Source organism: Homalodisca vitripennis, chromosome 4 (assembly GCF_021130785.1).
Source record: "Homalodisca vitripennis isolate AUS2020 chromosome 4, UT_GWSS_2.1, whole genome shotgun sequence".
NCBI classification, from domain to species: domain Eukaryota; kingdom Metazoa; phylum Arthropoda; class Insecta; order Hemiptera; family Cicadellidae; genus Homalodisca; species Homalodisca vitripennis.
In genome coordinates, this window is record NC_060210.1 from 165,167,640 (window position 1) to 165,182,161 (window position 14,522).

Below are 14,522 nucleotides of genomic sequence, written 5' to 3' on the forward strand. Positions count from 1 at the left end.
GTGCAACAGATGAGGTTTTTACTGTTTTGAGTTTTTGTTTTGATTATGGTGTAACAGAATAGCAAGTCTACAAACCACTATCTTCCTACACCTTAACATTTCTGGCACTGGTCAACAGAGAATTAATTAATGCACTCTGGTGTAACTTGATTTTGAAATTGATGACTGGTCATTGATGGGGACAGTCCTAATCACTTTTAAAATAGTAACTCTAATGTTCAGCCTTATGAGCTCAGGATTAAATAAAACGCATCATAAAAAAGATTTATATAATTTAATGAAAGGTATTTACTATTAACATTTACATGAAAATATGACAAAGAAAACATATTGTGGAACATACATGTCCCACTGTGGCACTTGAAACTGTCTGGCTTAAAATTACAATCTGTACAATTTATATGCACATATGGTTCTAAATTAATAAGTACTTCTCAAGTTTCAGTTAGCAGACAAAAATAACCTTTGCCTGGGGGTTTAGAGATTGTTTTGAGAAATAAGACTAGACTTTTCTTTTAACACCCAAACTTAACGAGTTATCCATGCAAGTGCTAGGTCTGTGGCAGATACCAATAAGGAATCTGGATTACAGAGATATGACAATGATTCTATCTCTTAAAGGGTTAATTGAAAAAGCGTTTCCTAATCCTGAAAACCTGGTATAACATGTACTCTTGAATAACAAGTCTTTACTCCACCCCTCAGATTAGGTGTTACCTACATGTAACATAGGTCTGGTAGTTTAAAATATCGACTTTGGAAAACGTGTCTAGAGAGCAATCACACTGACTCTAAGGTTACTCACAGTTTAGGTGTTACCTACATGTAACATAGGTCTGGTAGTTTAAAATATCGACTTTGGAAAACGTGTCTAGAGAGCAATCAGACTGACTCTAAGGTTACTCACAGTTAAGATGTTACCTATGTGTATTTTAATAGACCTGATAGTTAAATACATTGACTTTGGCGAATCCTTCTAGAAAACATCTTGGCTGACTCAGAGTTAATTCACAGTTATGGTGTTACCAACGTGTTGTTCTTTAATATTTAAACATATGGTAGGGTAATATAGTGTTTTTATAAATTGCAAAAATCACACAAAATCTGCATTTTTGAAAAAAATCTAACAGAATTCAGTTTTAATTATTGCAAATTTCACAGTTAACTAATGTGACAAGCCTGGCTTCACATCCTCTAAAATAATAAATTATTACAATTACTATAGTTTTCATATATTACTCCAAACTACATGGACTGATCTCTCAGAATCTGATTTAATACAGAACTAATACATTAGTTTCCACTAACCAAAGTTTCAGTTTAAACAAATCAATTTTAATACAAAAAAGTTGTTAATATTTAATTTACATTTTAAAATATTTTTTTAATACCTTTATTAACAGAATTTTCATTTCACAAAATTAATTACTTTAGTCCCAACAAATTTGGTTGAACAAGATTCTAGTGTATCAATAGATTGTACTTCATAGTCTTGACACATAGCACAAAAATTATGAATCTTATTATAATTTTAGTTTAGTACATTGCAATTTTATGAACATATTTTTTATACTTTTTACAATAACAACAATATAAGAAACAAAAAAGATTTGCACAGTCGAAACACGATTTATAATTGGTTTTTAAAGTCTGTAGATCTTTTATCTGCTAATTGAAACTTAACCCTGTCCCACCACCATCAGAAGTCAATTAAAATAATGATATTTTACATTTTAAAAATAGTATATACATTGTACAATTGATCTAATATTTATACAATTTATCTTAGAAAATCTACTACGAGTGAAATTTCACATATGCAAGCTTAAAGTAAATACTTATAAGAGAATATGTACATGTATATTTAAAAATATATCCCTACTTTTAAGAATTTCACTTGTTTGTCAGCACTCTACCTTACATGCAATATTCTTTTATCACTAAATATTTATAATCCATCAAAGCAAAAGCAATGACATTGTAATTAAGTTAAAAATGCAAATATGTTTGCTCATTCTTTCTACTCATTGAAAGTTACTATGCTGGATGTCAAAAGAATAATGTTCTTACTATAGTTTCACATCATACTATAAAGTTTAAATATCTAATTATTTCACTACATATGGAACTTTTAATTATTGAATAAAATCCTTCTTATAAAATTGAATATATAAAACACCTACACATAGCACCTCAAAATTTTGTGGATGTGTAAGCTTAAAGACTAATTTTTCTTATATTTACAAATATAAGTATATAAAAAAGGACAATCTAACACTAGTTTCTTTTAACTTTAATCAGTACAGATTAACAAGGTTTTAAAAATATATTGTTGTGGTTATAAAGAGTAATATTACATCATATGTTATAGATTTGAAATAATTATAAATCAAAATTAGTTTTGAATAAAGAAATCAATCAATAATGGTTGATTACTGGGACAGATATTATTGTGGTCAACAAAGAATTAATGTAACAAAATGCTGTTGCAACATGGTTTTTGTTTGAAACATGAAAACTAGATATTAACTATTTGATTCTTTGTTTAACCCTCAAAGTGCTATCATCGCATTGTGATATCTTTTGGTTTTGTTGTGTTACAAACAAATGGTTTATTCAATATTTATGGTCTTTGTTAAGTAAGATTCCTCTATGCACTGACTGAACTGAAAGTAGACTACTAATTTGGAAGATTATGCAAAGTAACTTATGAGAAATATAAGTCAGCTGAATCAGACACTATGGTGGGCGTCATTGTCAGATTTTATTTGTTAAAAAACCTTTGCTGCAACATTTAAGTTATTCAGAATCAAATTAGAAACAATTTGTATATTCTGAAATTATTGTTACAAAATAAATTAAAAAAACTGTACCTCTTCAATAAAAAAAAATGTTTTACTGTATTTCCGAAAAATGTAAGTATAATACATGATATTTGAAAGCATTATTGTATGTAATGTAATTTTTAAAAAAACCATATCTCTAAAAATGTGCTAGCACTTAGAGGGTTAAAGCTTGTTACTGACAATTGATGATTTGAAAGCATCATAGGATTTCAGACATTTGCCATTGTTATACTACAATTACCGTAAGTTAAATAACAATGGCAAATCTCTGAAATCCTATGATTTCAACACAAAACACTTTTTTGTTATAATTTTTTGTAACATATAACTATGGCATATGTCCAAAATCTTATTATCCTTTCAAATATCTGATGTTAACAATTCTAAAGTAATTCCTAGCAGAATTCAATCACTACTGAAACATACTGTTAAACGGTTTAATATATTGTAAATGAATTAGATGACATTTAAAACAATCAGAAACTTGTAAAATTTAAACAATACTACATCAAAAATTCTAGTAAATAATATTTTGTAATCCTATATTTATATGCTATTTCGATCATAAAACTATCTCAAATGTGATGCATAACACAGTATGACCAAAGACTCATTCATCCTATCACAAAAGGAGACTATATTCATTTCTAAACTACATAATTCTGTTAAAAGGTCTCACTAGTTCTCTGAGACAATACTTTTCTTTCTCTCACTAGGAATAATTAGGAGATGTACTTGTAGACTAGCAAATCATTCATAAAATAAGGCACAACTTTGATTGATTCTTAAATTGATGTTTAAAATGGGCTGGAATGGTTTGCAAGCAGGCACATGTTACTCACTACAGCCTTTCACTACGGACGCAAATGTCATAAACAAAACACTCAGGAATAATTAAGAGGCAGATTTCAACAATTATATTTTACATTCACATGAAGGAAAACAAAGCAATATGAAACATGCAAAAGGCAAATAAATGTTTTACAATCAGCTTTATTCGTGGTTCCTTTATAGATTAGTGATAACGATCTACTTTCAGTGACACTGATGGAGAGTATCTTCTTACAATTTCAAAACAATATCATTCAGTATTTAATTTTAAACTCATTCTTATCTAATGAAAAGTTTATATATATATATATATATATATATATATATATATATATATATATATATATATTAGATACATACACATGAATAAATAATGCTCCAGTTATTTCTCATTTATAACAGAATTTTAGATACCATACAAATACAACATATTTCTATATGTATTTGTGTAACTGAGTTAGAGCAGCAAAAGGAAAATAAGTCAATTACATCTGAAATGTGTATTTGAGTCAAATGATGCTAAAAAGTATTAATATATGTGAAAAAAGAATAACCTGTATCACAAACAAATAAATTGTATATACTTAATGAATAGAATTTGTATATACTCAATAAATATAATGACTATTTAAAATAGTTTTAAAATAAATTTAGTTCAAAGTTAATAAAACATATCAAAATTATGGAAACTCGAATTTGTATAACTACTATAATTACAAATGATTTTACTGCAATATCAAGAGAAAGATTAAAACAGCTTGTTTAGTTTTGTGTTTATGCTTTCTAAGAAATAACTACTATAATTACCTGTTTTATGATAGCAATAATACAAATTTAAGGATTTGTATTGTTAATTTTGTTGCTAGATAACAAAATTCATAACTGAATAAGCTAAATTTTGAAATAACTTGTGTTATTATATATTTTTTAGTTAATTGTAATTATTTTTCAAATTAAAATATCCATAATTGGACTCAGAAAATAGAATTATTTTTCAAATTGTAAATATTTCAATTATTATTAACCTTAAGATACATACTCTATTATGACAGTGTTTTTTAAATATAGGTTTCTTCATCTTCTTACTTATAAATGTTAAAATATACTGTTAATTAGATGGAATGGTAATAGAATCAGCAACCAATCAATATTAAATCATAAATCTCATAGTTCTTAACAATTAGTTAAGTGGTTCATTTAACATTTTTGAAATGTTTAATTTGTTGTAACATTTAAAGTGTGAATAGCTGTTCTTTATTTATTCTTTTGTTATTCAATATCAGTAATATTTTTTGACAATATTTTGGACGGGAATGGTCTAATACTTTGTATTATGTATAATGTATAGATTGAATGTGGATCCTCCCCTGTGTAATATTGTTACTATTTAAGATTCTTAGAAAAGATTTCCTTGCGGGTAAAATAGTAGAGATCTATAATTTAATGTTTGTTTAAACCACCTATTGTTGAAGCATTTGCTTAAAAATAATGAATGATTGATAATGTAGCTCAGATCCACCAGGTTAGTCCAGCTGTGTCTAAACTGACTGAGAACGGTGCATGGATATCTAGCTAGTGTAAAATATCGTAGTCACACCTCTTCCCTTAGATTGCTCAAATGTCTGGCCTCAACGAGTTGAACCATTTTGATTGGCCACATGGTGAAATATCTCCAGTTATTAGACATTTCAATTATCACAACACCCAATAATGCCTTTTACAACACAAAATAATACTAATTCATTATTATCACAACATAAACACAATTAATTACAAAACACCGGTTGCACTTATCATATGACCAGAACAACATTATGCAAAATAGAACAGCAGACAGAAAGAATGGCATAGAATCAGGCCTACAACTCAGCTGGTGTCAAAATTCTTGAACCCAAATGTAGCCTACATTTTATTAACTAGTGCTATTTTACTGCTATTTTACATGAATATGAAAAGAAATGGATATCTGTTACGAATCAATTATCTGGTCAAATTATCCGTAAACATCTAGCAATGAAAATGTTACTGAATGTTTAGAATGTCCCTATACATTTTTCTGAGATATATTATCGTAGCAAATATTTGCGTGATTAATTCTTTAAATCAACAAATTGTGAAAGGTTTTTACAATATCTTTCCAGTAATATCAACCACATCTGCTTATGAATGGTATTTCTAGAAATAACAGCTTAATGAAAAAGGTTTATTTTCAGTAAAGTTGCTTGGCTGCTATCATGACTGCAGTTTATCACAAAATATTTATAAACATTGAACATTAATGTGATCATATATAGCACATATAATATTGTAGACAGTTTTAAAACTGCAGTCTTGAACATTTACTGACCTATTGGTGTACATATTTATAGATTTTTATAACATTCTAATGTGTTAAATTGCATTTGCAACGGTAGGTAGAAAATATCTGACTTTTCCAATCAGAGAGTTAGGTCAGATCCTATTGGACCACACTCAGGAAAAATAATGATTGAAGATTAATGAATAGTTGTAATTAGCTTAAATAAAGGGTTGACCCCTTGTAACAAATTAAGAGAGCATCAATGGATCTTAGACATAATTATTATTACTTTATTATATTGGGACATGATATGTCAGTTTTTGTTTCCCACCCTCAATTTTAGACTGCTTGTATGATTTATATGCTAAATTTTTTTTAAATCTAAATTTATTCACAAAATATAAATAATGTCATATGATGAAACACAATATTTTCTTTTGTTTTGCATTTTACTTAAAAGGTTATTAAAAGGTAAACCAATAATGGATACAATATTAGTTACTAATCACATACAACTGTAAAGATAAAATCAATATAAATAATTGATTTTGCTTTCCCAGAAACATCCTGAACAAATTGTATCAAAACTTATCTCTATATCAATCAATATTAACTCTATCTCTGTAAAATTAAACATGAAAATACAATACTTTATACAAACTGTATAAAATTATAGAATATCATCTCCTTTTTTGCATTTAACTTTACAAGAAAGATTAGTGTAACCTTGGCGGAATAAACTGATCTGATATATTATTGAGTGAATCACAACCTTGTAGAAGTAATGTACTGTACACAAATAATAAATGTGAGTATAATTAAAATTACAAATGATATGGTTTACAGCTACTTAAGACACTATCTCCGTCCTAATTGGTGAAGAAAAGCACATTCCTGACTTGTGGTCAGAGAAAAACCAGACTCTTTGACTAAATCAATCTTGCAGCAAGATGAAGTGTCTTTTGTTGACACCGGTATTCACTTCTTGTCACCTGTTAGGTAAAAAATTAATTAGATTTAATGACAACAGCACTACTTTAATGAAATACTAAAATGGCTGACTAAATATTACCAATTAGTACAGTTAGTGACTCAAATAAAGTAAAAATTAGATACTTTTAATATTTATTTTATAGATTCTACACAGTGTACATTAATTATTTATTATTTGACCAATCTAAGAATGTTAGGATTCATATAAAAGCCTCAAATTTGTTACTCTTCTTTAAGTAGGTTTATTGTTCTTGCTACTATTTATTTTATAATCCTCTCACAAGCTGATGAACAGGACAGCCCATTACATGATAAGTCATAGAGTACCAGGAATTATTTTCAGATAGCATGCCCATTGAAATTATTATTAGTGGGCATAGTTTCGTCTGCTTTGTTTTCTTCCTCTGTGTCTTTCAATAATCTTATTTTAAGCTAGGCTCGAAAGCTATGGTACTTTTTGGAAGGATCAGTTGGAGCAGATGTTCTGGTGTGACAACTTTCCCTACAAACTACTTTCCCAGCAGAAAATTCGATGACATGGTGAGTTTTATAATTCCCAGTGATTTGCAATCATAGAACATAAGCATGGTTTTCTGTCAGCTTCCTCAATACCTGATTGTTGTTTACAACCTGAACAAAACACTATAACTGCAACAGCGCACATCTCAAGCTTTATTAGTTTGAGGAATGCCGTTGATTTTCCTATTGAAAAAACTAGATTTTGTATCACACCCTGTGTAACCATTCATAAACAAAAACAACAACTCGCTATTTTCAGTCATAATATTTGAGATTTAAACCGTACATTTCTTCAACTACTTCCAGACAATCATTAGAGTATGAAAGATTCTCAACAATAGGAATATCTTTAAGCTCTCTTTGATCAATAATGATTTGGGATGCTTTCCAAAATGATAAATTAATTAAAACAAGTAAAAGCAACTATTCAACGGACAGAGAGAGATGTCAACTCCATGATAAAGAATTATAAAACTTGATGATATCAGAATATTTATAATGTCTAAATTCAAGAAAAAATTTATCATGACTTTTATTACAAAATTTAATGTAAAGAAATATTTTTAATTCACATTAATAATCAGATTTATCTTCCAATGATTTATTGACTGCACAAATTTTCAAACTTTTCAAAATATCTGGCACAATCAACCACCACTAAATGTATGAATATTGTAACTCTACTGCTCAAGATGGCAGTCCGACACCTGAAGAACATCAATTTTATCATTTTATCAACTATAATTTAAATATTAAATTTGGTTTCCGTATATTTACATTTGTAATCTCTGATTTTAAACTTTTCCATTTTTTCACTTTATTGTAATTAATTTATCAAATTCAATCAAAACACTTCATTACATATTAGTTAAAAAGAAAATAAACTGTCAATTTACTTAGTTATTTATTTAGCTGTAAGTATCTATTAATCGTTTTATGGTAACACTCCATTTACTGTCATATAATAGTACTTATCATTCTCAGATTCATTCAATGCAAAATCTATTTGGGTTAATGCAAACAGTACACATTTTGAACATCCAAGGTATTGGATTGGTTTAAAAATAAATGGTAGCCTAATTTAATCCATTAACTGAAGAAAACCAATAATTACCTAGGTGTAATTCCTTGGAAGTGAGAGTGAAAGTGTGAATGTCAGACAGCACAACCCTTTCTTACACCAAACAGCACCCTCAGCTCCGGGAAGATGATCTTGCGAATCAGAGAGTTAGTTTTTCCAGCAAGAAGTGCTCTTGCTGGATCTTTCTTTAGTGTCTTAATTCCTGGCTTATGTACCAAAAAAGCATTGTCAAGAATTTGGAATTCGTAGTCCAAAACACATAGGATGTAACCCTGTAAAAAACAAAATTCCTTTGAAGTTATAACAAACAAGTTTGTTCTCGTACTTATGTTAGAGAAATTCTAACTTATCAATAACTTAGAGTATGCTATAGGAAATATTTCATCTTGTCTATTTGGACTACTGAGGAAATGTAAAGCTGTATTTTAAGATATCAATAATATTCTATGTTTAAGCATTTTCAACAAATTTTTGTAAGACAGACACTAAAAATTTATGGTAGCAAGCATTATCTCCTTCACTATAATCAAAATAGAGAGAAAGAAATGGACATACTTGATATATCAATAAAAGGTATATTCAGTATTCTTTCTGATGTAAATCCACTCCACCAGTCTTCAAACAATTTCAGATCTCCTAAATGAACAATGTTCTCTGCATCATTTCTGTACATCTCTGTAATATTTTTGCTACTCCCAGTTTTTATTCCAAATAACAGCAGTATATTCAAGAAGCTTCTGCCTCAGGGCAAATACAAGAAACTTTTACAGTAAAAGAAGACTATACACACTATCTACACTTGTAAATACGCCTATTACACTACAGTACTCCTTGCTTTAGAAAAGTACTTGCAATGTTAAAGTCATGATTTCTTTAGATACTGCAGCTTCTATCACAAAAAAAGGGAAAACGGGTTTGATTTTAAGATAAAGTAATGTAATGTAAGTAAGATAAAACTACCATTGTTTTACCACTATTTTATACAGGATGTCCATAAATTAGGTACTCTATCAAACTTACTGGCTCTATCTTGTTTAGATTGCTACTTACAATAATAAAACTATTTATCAACTAACTGGCATTTGGTAATAGTACAATATAATTACAGTAAAAGGAACTGGGAGAAAAAGGATTATCTTGTACCTTGATTAACATTAGCAGGGAACCAAATCTATATTTTGAGGAACAATATACAGATGAGAAAACATTGCTCATTCTAGTAGGCTATTAGCTGTGAGCACTGAAAATATTATAATCTATTTTTCTTGCAGTAATTAAAAATAAGTGTTGACACAAAACATCTTTTGGAAACCCTATTTTAACATAATTCTTTATGCCACAAGAATTATTACTTTGTATTGCATTGTACCTATATTTAATTAAGATAAAAAGTACAGTTGTAACATTATTTGATTTAGATCATTAAAACCATATTAAATTAATATTATAATACCAATAATTTGATGCATCTAGACTTTAATTCTGTCACCTTATATATATTAGAACCAAGAAAAAGAATAAAATTCTATCGTCTTTAACAATAGTTATATATTTTTATTATTGTAACAAATACTAATGTACATAAAAACAATTTAAACTAAAATATACTAAAAACATATCAAAACATTAAATGCTTATAAATAGATGTGAGTCATCTCTCTTAATTTTCTTGAAAAGCTTTTTTATTACAGACCCTGGCTGACCACCACATTAGGTTGGATGTTTGCTAGGCTAATATATTAATATAACATTTTAGTAATAAGTTTATAATGCTAAATTTATAGTTTAATAAATATAAGTAAGCTCCTTATAATCCATCAACGAAATAAATTCTTACCTGAGTCATCTTGTCACTCTTTCCCTCCCAACTCAGCCTCTCATCGTACAACGGATCCTCATGAGTGCCTATGAATATCGGCTCCCAGTGCACAAAATATCCAGTTCGTTTTCCAATATGGAATACTTTCAGTCCTTCACCGGGAGGGGCGTTCTGCCACTCCTTAGACTTGGGCACGTTGTGACAGCCAGGACACACTTTCTTGTGGAAAGGTATGGCTGTGCCATTTCTTAACATAGAGACCTGGACAAAGCGCAATAGAGAATCAAAATGCATTACTTAACAACATTTAAACAAATAACTGTATATAATCAAGAAATTTCTTTCAGGTAATGATTTGTGCACTAATTTAATATTTCAATTATTACAAAAAAATATGACTTGTAGTAATGTTTATAATGCATCAAATAGTTTTACATTTCTTTGTAATAAAGACTGACTAGTATTTCAATTCTCCTACTTGAATGGGTATTACCTTGCTAGTAGTTCAGGAGTTGCAATGTGTTCTGAATATAATCTAGTATTTCATGAGACCAATAGAGGAATTCCCTTTAAATATTAAATTAACATTGCAAAAATTTGAAGTCTTATTAATTTTGACATAATGGAGGTCTACAGTTCGGCAGGAATCTCCTTTCGAAAATTAAACTATATTAAATATTAACTGTTTTTATCCAGAAGGGCTCCTAAATTGGATATGCTAATTAATTGGAAATGGATAGCTAATTTCAGCCCTTTAACACCAAGTAAATGAAAATGTATAATACGTAGGCTTTATACCATAAATTTTGAATCCTGCATGACAAATTAAGATTCATTCCAATAATTAAATATATGTTTTGTAAAATGTTTTTCAGGGACATAATTTGTATCTATTTAAAAATCCATATACCTATAAGGAACTAATTCATGCCCATGTGTAATAAAAATGGAGGTTTCAATTATATTTAACACTTTGAAGATTATGAGTTTCAGTAGGAAAGGAGTAATGACGTAACAATACATAATTTATTTGGACTAGAGAAGTCCAAATGTACCAGTATATTTTGTAAGTAATTTGACCCAACTGTTGTTTTATTCATACTGAAGGAGAACAAGGTTTTTCGAGGATGGTTATTGGAGGAAGATTGGGGGATTGTTATATACAAAAGGGAGAGAGGGAAGTACGCCATTACAGCTGATTCAGTAATGTGATGAGGAGCTAAAATTTGAGATACGCTATTGTCGGCTACTTGCACTAGGTGGCATGCAAAATAACCAGCCCAGTTCTTGCTTGTAACTGACAAACAATAAAATATATGCTTGTTTAGCGTTAACATCCCTGACAATATTCGCAAGAAGTTTTTGGCACAGACACATTTCAACATTCTTTAGATGTATATAGTAACAGAGCCACACTATAGTATGGGAAAACAAAAAGGATAGCTAATTTTCCTTCTCACAATAATAACATTTATATATTAGCAGAATTAGATTTTTTACTCAATAAAACTGTTTTAGTCTAAATGTTATAAAAAATTGTTCACTCCTGAGTGCAATTTTATCTATTGTGAGCTTCCTCAAGAGTGTAGTGCTGCTGGTAATATTCCAGTATATCATTACTCCTGAAAGTGTTAAAACTTTATTTGAAAACACTGCAATAGTGTTGATTTCCAAAACACTATTAGTTTATTAAATCTAATTGAAACTAATACCACAGCTGGATTGAAAAGGGTAGTATTCTTTGGTGTGAATAAACCCTCAACCTGGTACACGGGAATCCATCGATTGGTTCTTTGCTGTTGGCAGATGACTAGTTTGTAGACTCTAAAATAGATAATGAGTTATGATAAATTTTTGTCGATTCTAAGATGCCAGTCCAGTTCTTAGTTTCTTCAACTCCCAAAAGGATGAACATCTATATATATAAAAAAGTACAAGTATTTTTGTTAATTTTAGTTTACATCCAAACAAAAAAAATATAAATTTGTAATTTTATTTTTTGGGTTTCCAAGTAATTTGAGCTCATTATAATGCTTGCTCAAAAATTATAAGAAAAACATTTATGTAGTAGTCCAAATAAGTTCACACAAAGATTTTATTTATATCAATGCATTTTTGTTAAGAATAAATGCGATTACAAGGGAACAACAGGATTCAGGAAATTCAAGTGGAAGGACCCCTTCCAAATATAATATAACCCAAAAACCCAAGTTGACCCACAAACCTAAGTATAATATAACAGGGTCATTCCATGTTTAATCAACCAATAGTCTGGACCCTGACCTATCAGATTTTGAAAATTTGTGTATGGAAGTTGTATATACCAAGACTAGTTAACACATTGACTTGTGGGTTTTTCCTCAGTAAGAGTGCACTGAAAAGTGAGTTTTTTTAATTTTTAATTTTGTTTTTTAATGTTTTGGGTTTACCGCAGTAGAAGTGTTATGAAAAACACTCAAATACACGTTTTTGAAGTTGTTTTTGTATTTATACCGTAATTAATCTAATTATGCACAAAAATTATTAAATTTACAAAATATGAGAATAAAATAAAATATTGAGCATTTTCTCATAAACATACTAAGGTACAAGTTAGTAACAGTACACAAGTCTCCTCAGAAATCTTTGATGGTATGAAAGGCGCGAAAACAGTCGGACACACAAAGGGGAACATCGCAATCCCTGCACATGGTGTCCCGGCACTGCTGCTCTCCGACCCTTGTCTACCTGCACACGTGGCATGCTCTCTTCGGCTTGTCCTTCTTATCTGTAGCAGGGATGGTAGCGAGAAAATGCCAAGCAGTAAGTCTCAGGGGAGCATCTTAGCCAAAAATGTGTCTGTAAGTCTTTCTCTCTCCATTTTACATAATTAATTACACAAACAGCCATGATTATTTACTCATGGTAAACATAACAAAACGTTTACAATCAGGGCAACCGGTAACATAAAAGTGAGGTTACAACCTGTATTGACTACTCAAACAGAAACAGAATCAGCTGATTACTTGGAACAACTGATTGAATACCGTCATATAGCCTGAATTGGGTCTGAAAGAAATAAATAAAAGAACAACTGCAATCTGACAGAACTGAACAACTGCAAAGGGAACGAAATAACTACTTGTAACTGTTTCTTATTTATTCCACTAGAACACATTTGTATTCAAGCAAGAGATTATTCATCATGAAACATTGTTGTGAAAACTGTAGAGTCATAGCGCTTCCCGCACGGTTATCTGGATTACACACGTAGGGTGGTCCCCAATCTGTTGCGGGAATACTACTCAAGGGTTAAAATGCAAAATTTTACATTTTTCTACCTTAAAGTTTTTGTGTTGTAGGTTTTTAAAAACCCACAAAAAGGAAGTTTTTGGTCATATCTCAGTATTTTCTAATCACCATAGCTACTAAAGCTAAAGAGCTCAAATTTGTGGCATCCTTTTCTATTTGAAATGCTTTTTAATTTGATATATTACTTGACCATGTTTTTATATTTTTAATGTTTTGAATTCTCCCAATAGGGGTTTTTGAAAATACGTTCCCTTCAATTTTTTCGATAAAAGTATATGTTATTCACACTATACCTGACTACATATATGCCAAATTTTAGAATGGACGTAAATGTGTTATTTTTTTTATATTTTGTTAAGGATATCAGAGAACAGGAGCCCTCAAATCTGATTGGTTTTTGCAAAAGCCTCGGACTTTGAGGGCACAAAATTAAAGTAAGGGAGGCGCAAAGGTCCTTTTAGGACTAAGTGTGGGGACAAACTGTCCTTTTCCCTCATGAAGGAAAAAAAAAAGAACAAAAATTGTTGTTACTGGAGTACACAGCAGTTTGGTGTGAGCAGCTATGTACATTAAGTAAGGTACTGTGTTCTGCAATCAGTTAGATGTGAAACTATCTCCCTTTGCCAGTCAGTGTTTTATGTCTAATTTGGTTAATACTTCTAAATTTACATATGAAAACATTTTTAGTTAAATCCTAAATAAGTTTTAAATTAATTTTTAGATAAAAGTTTTATTAATAGTTTTTATTTTGACAATATAACTAGTTTATGTATGAATGTAGCATTGCTGGACCACATCTTTTCAATATTACGTTTTGTAATTCTTGAAAAGAGTGTATTCAAT

The 14,522-nt window shown here is 29.6% G+C and overlaps 1 protein-coding gene across 5 annotated transcripts in view; it reads right to left on the bottom strand.

Moving 5' to 3' along the window:
* Window positions 1-255: 255 nt before the first annotated feature.
* The window catches only part of LOC124360530 (beta-1,4-glucuronyltransferase 1), a 54,288-nt gene continuing 40,021 nt past the window's right edge, over window positions 256-14,522 (bottom strand). For 4 of the 5 annotated variants that reach the window (XM_046814237.1, XM_046814239.1, XM_046814238.1 and 1 more), the window contains 3 exons: window positions 10,407-10,649; window positions 8,603-8,841; window positions 256-6,968 (listed from right to left, as the gene is read on the bottom strand). In XM_046814237.1, the coding sequence (XP_046670193.1) occupies window positions 8,644-8,841; window positions 10,407-10,649 (441 nt within the window). In that variant the 3' untranslated portion in view covers window positions 256-6,968; window positions 8,603-8,643. The remainder of the gene's footprint in view (window positions 6,969-8,602; window positions 8,842-10,406; window positions 10,650-14,522) is intronic. The other variant, XR_006922248.1, reaches the window with a different exon arrangement.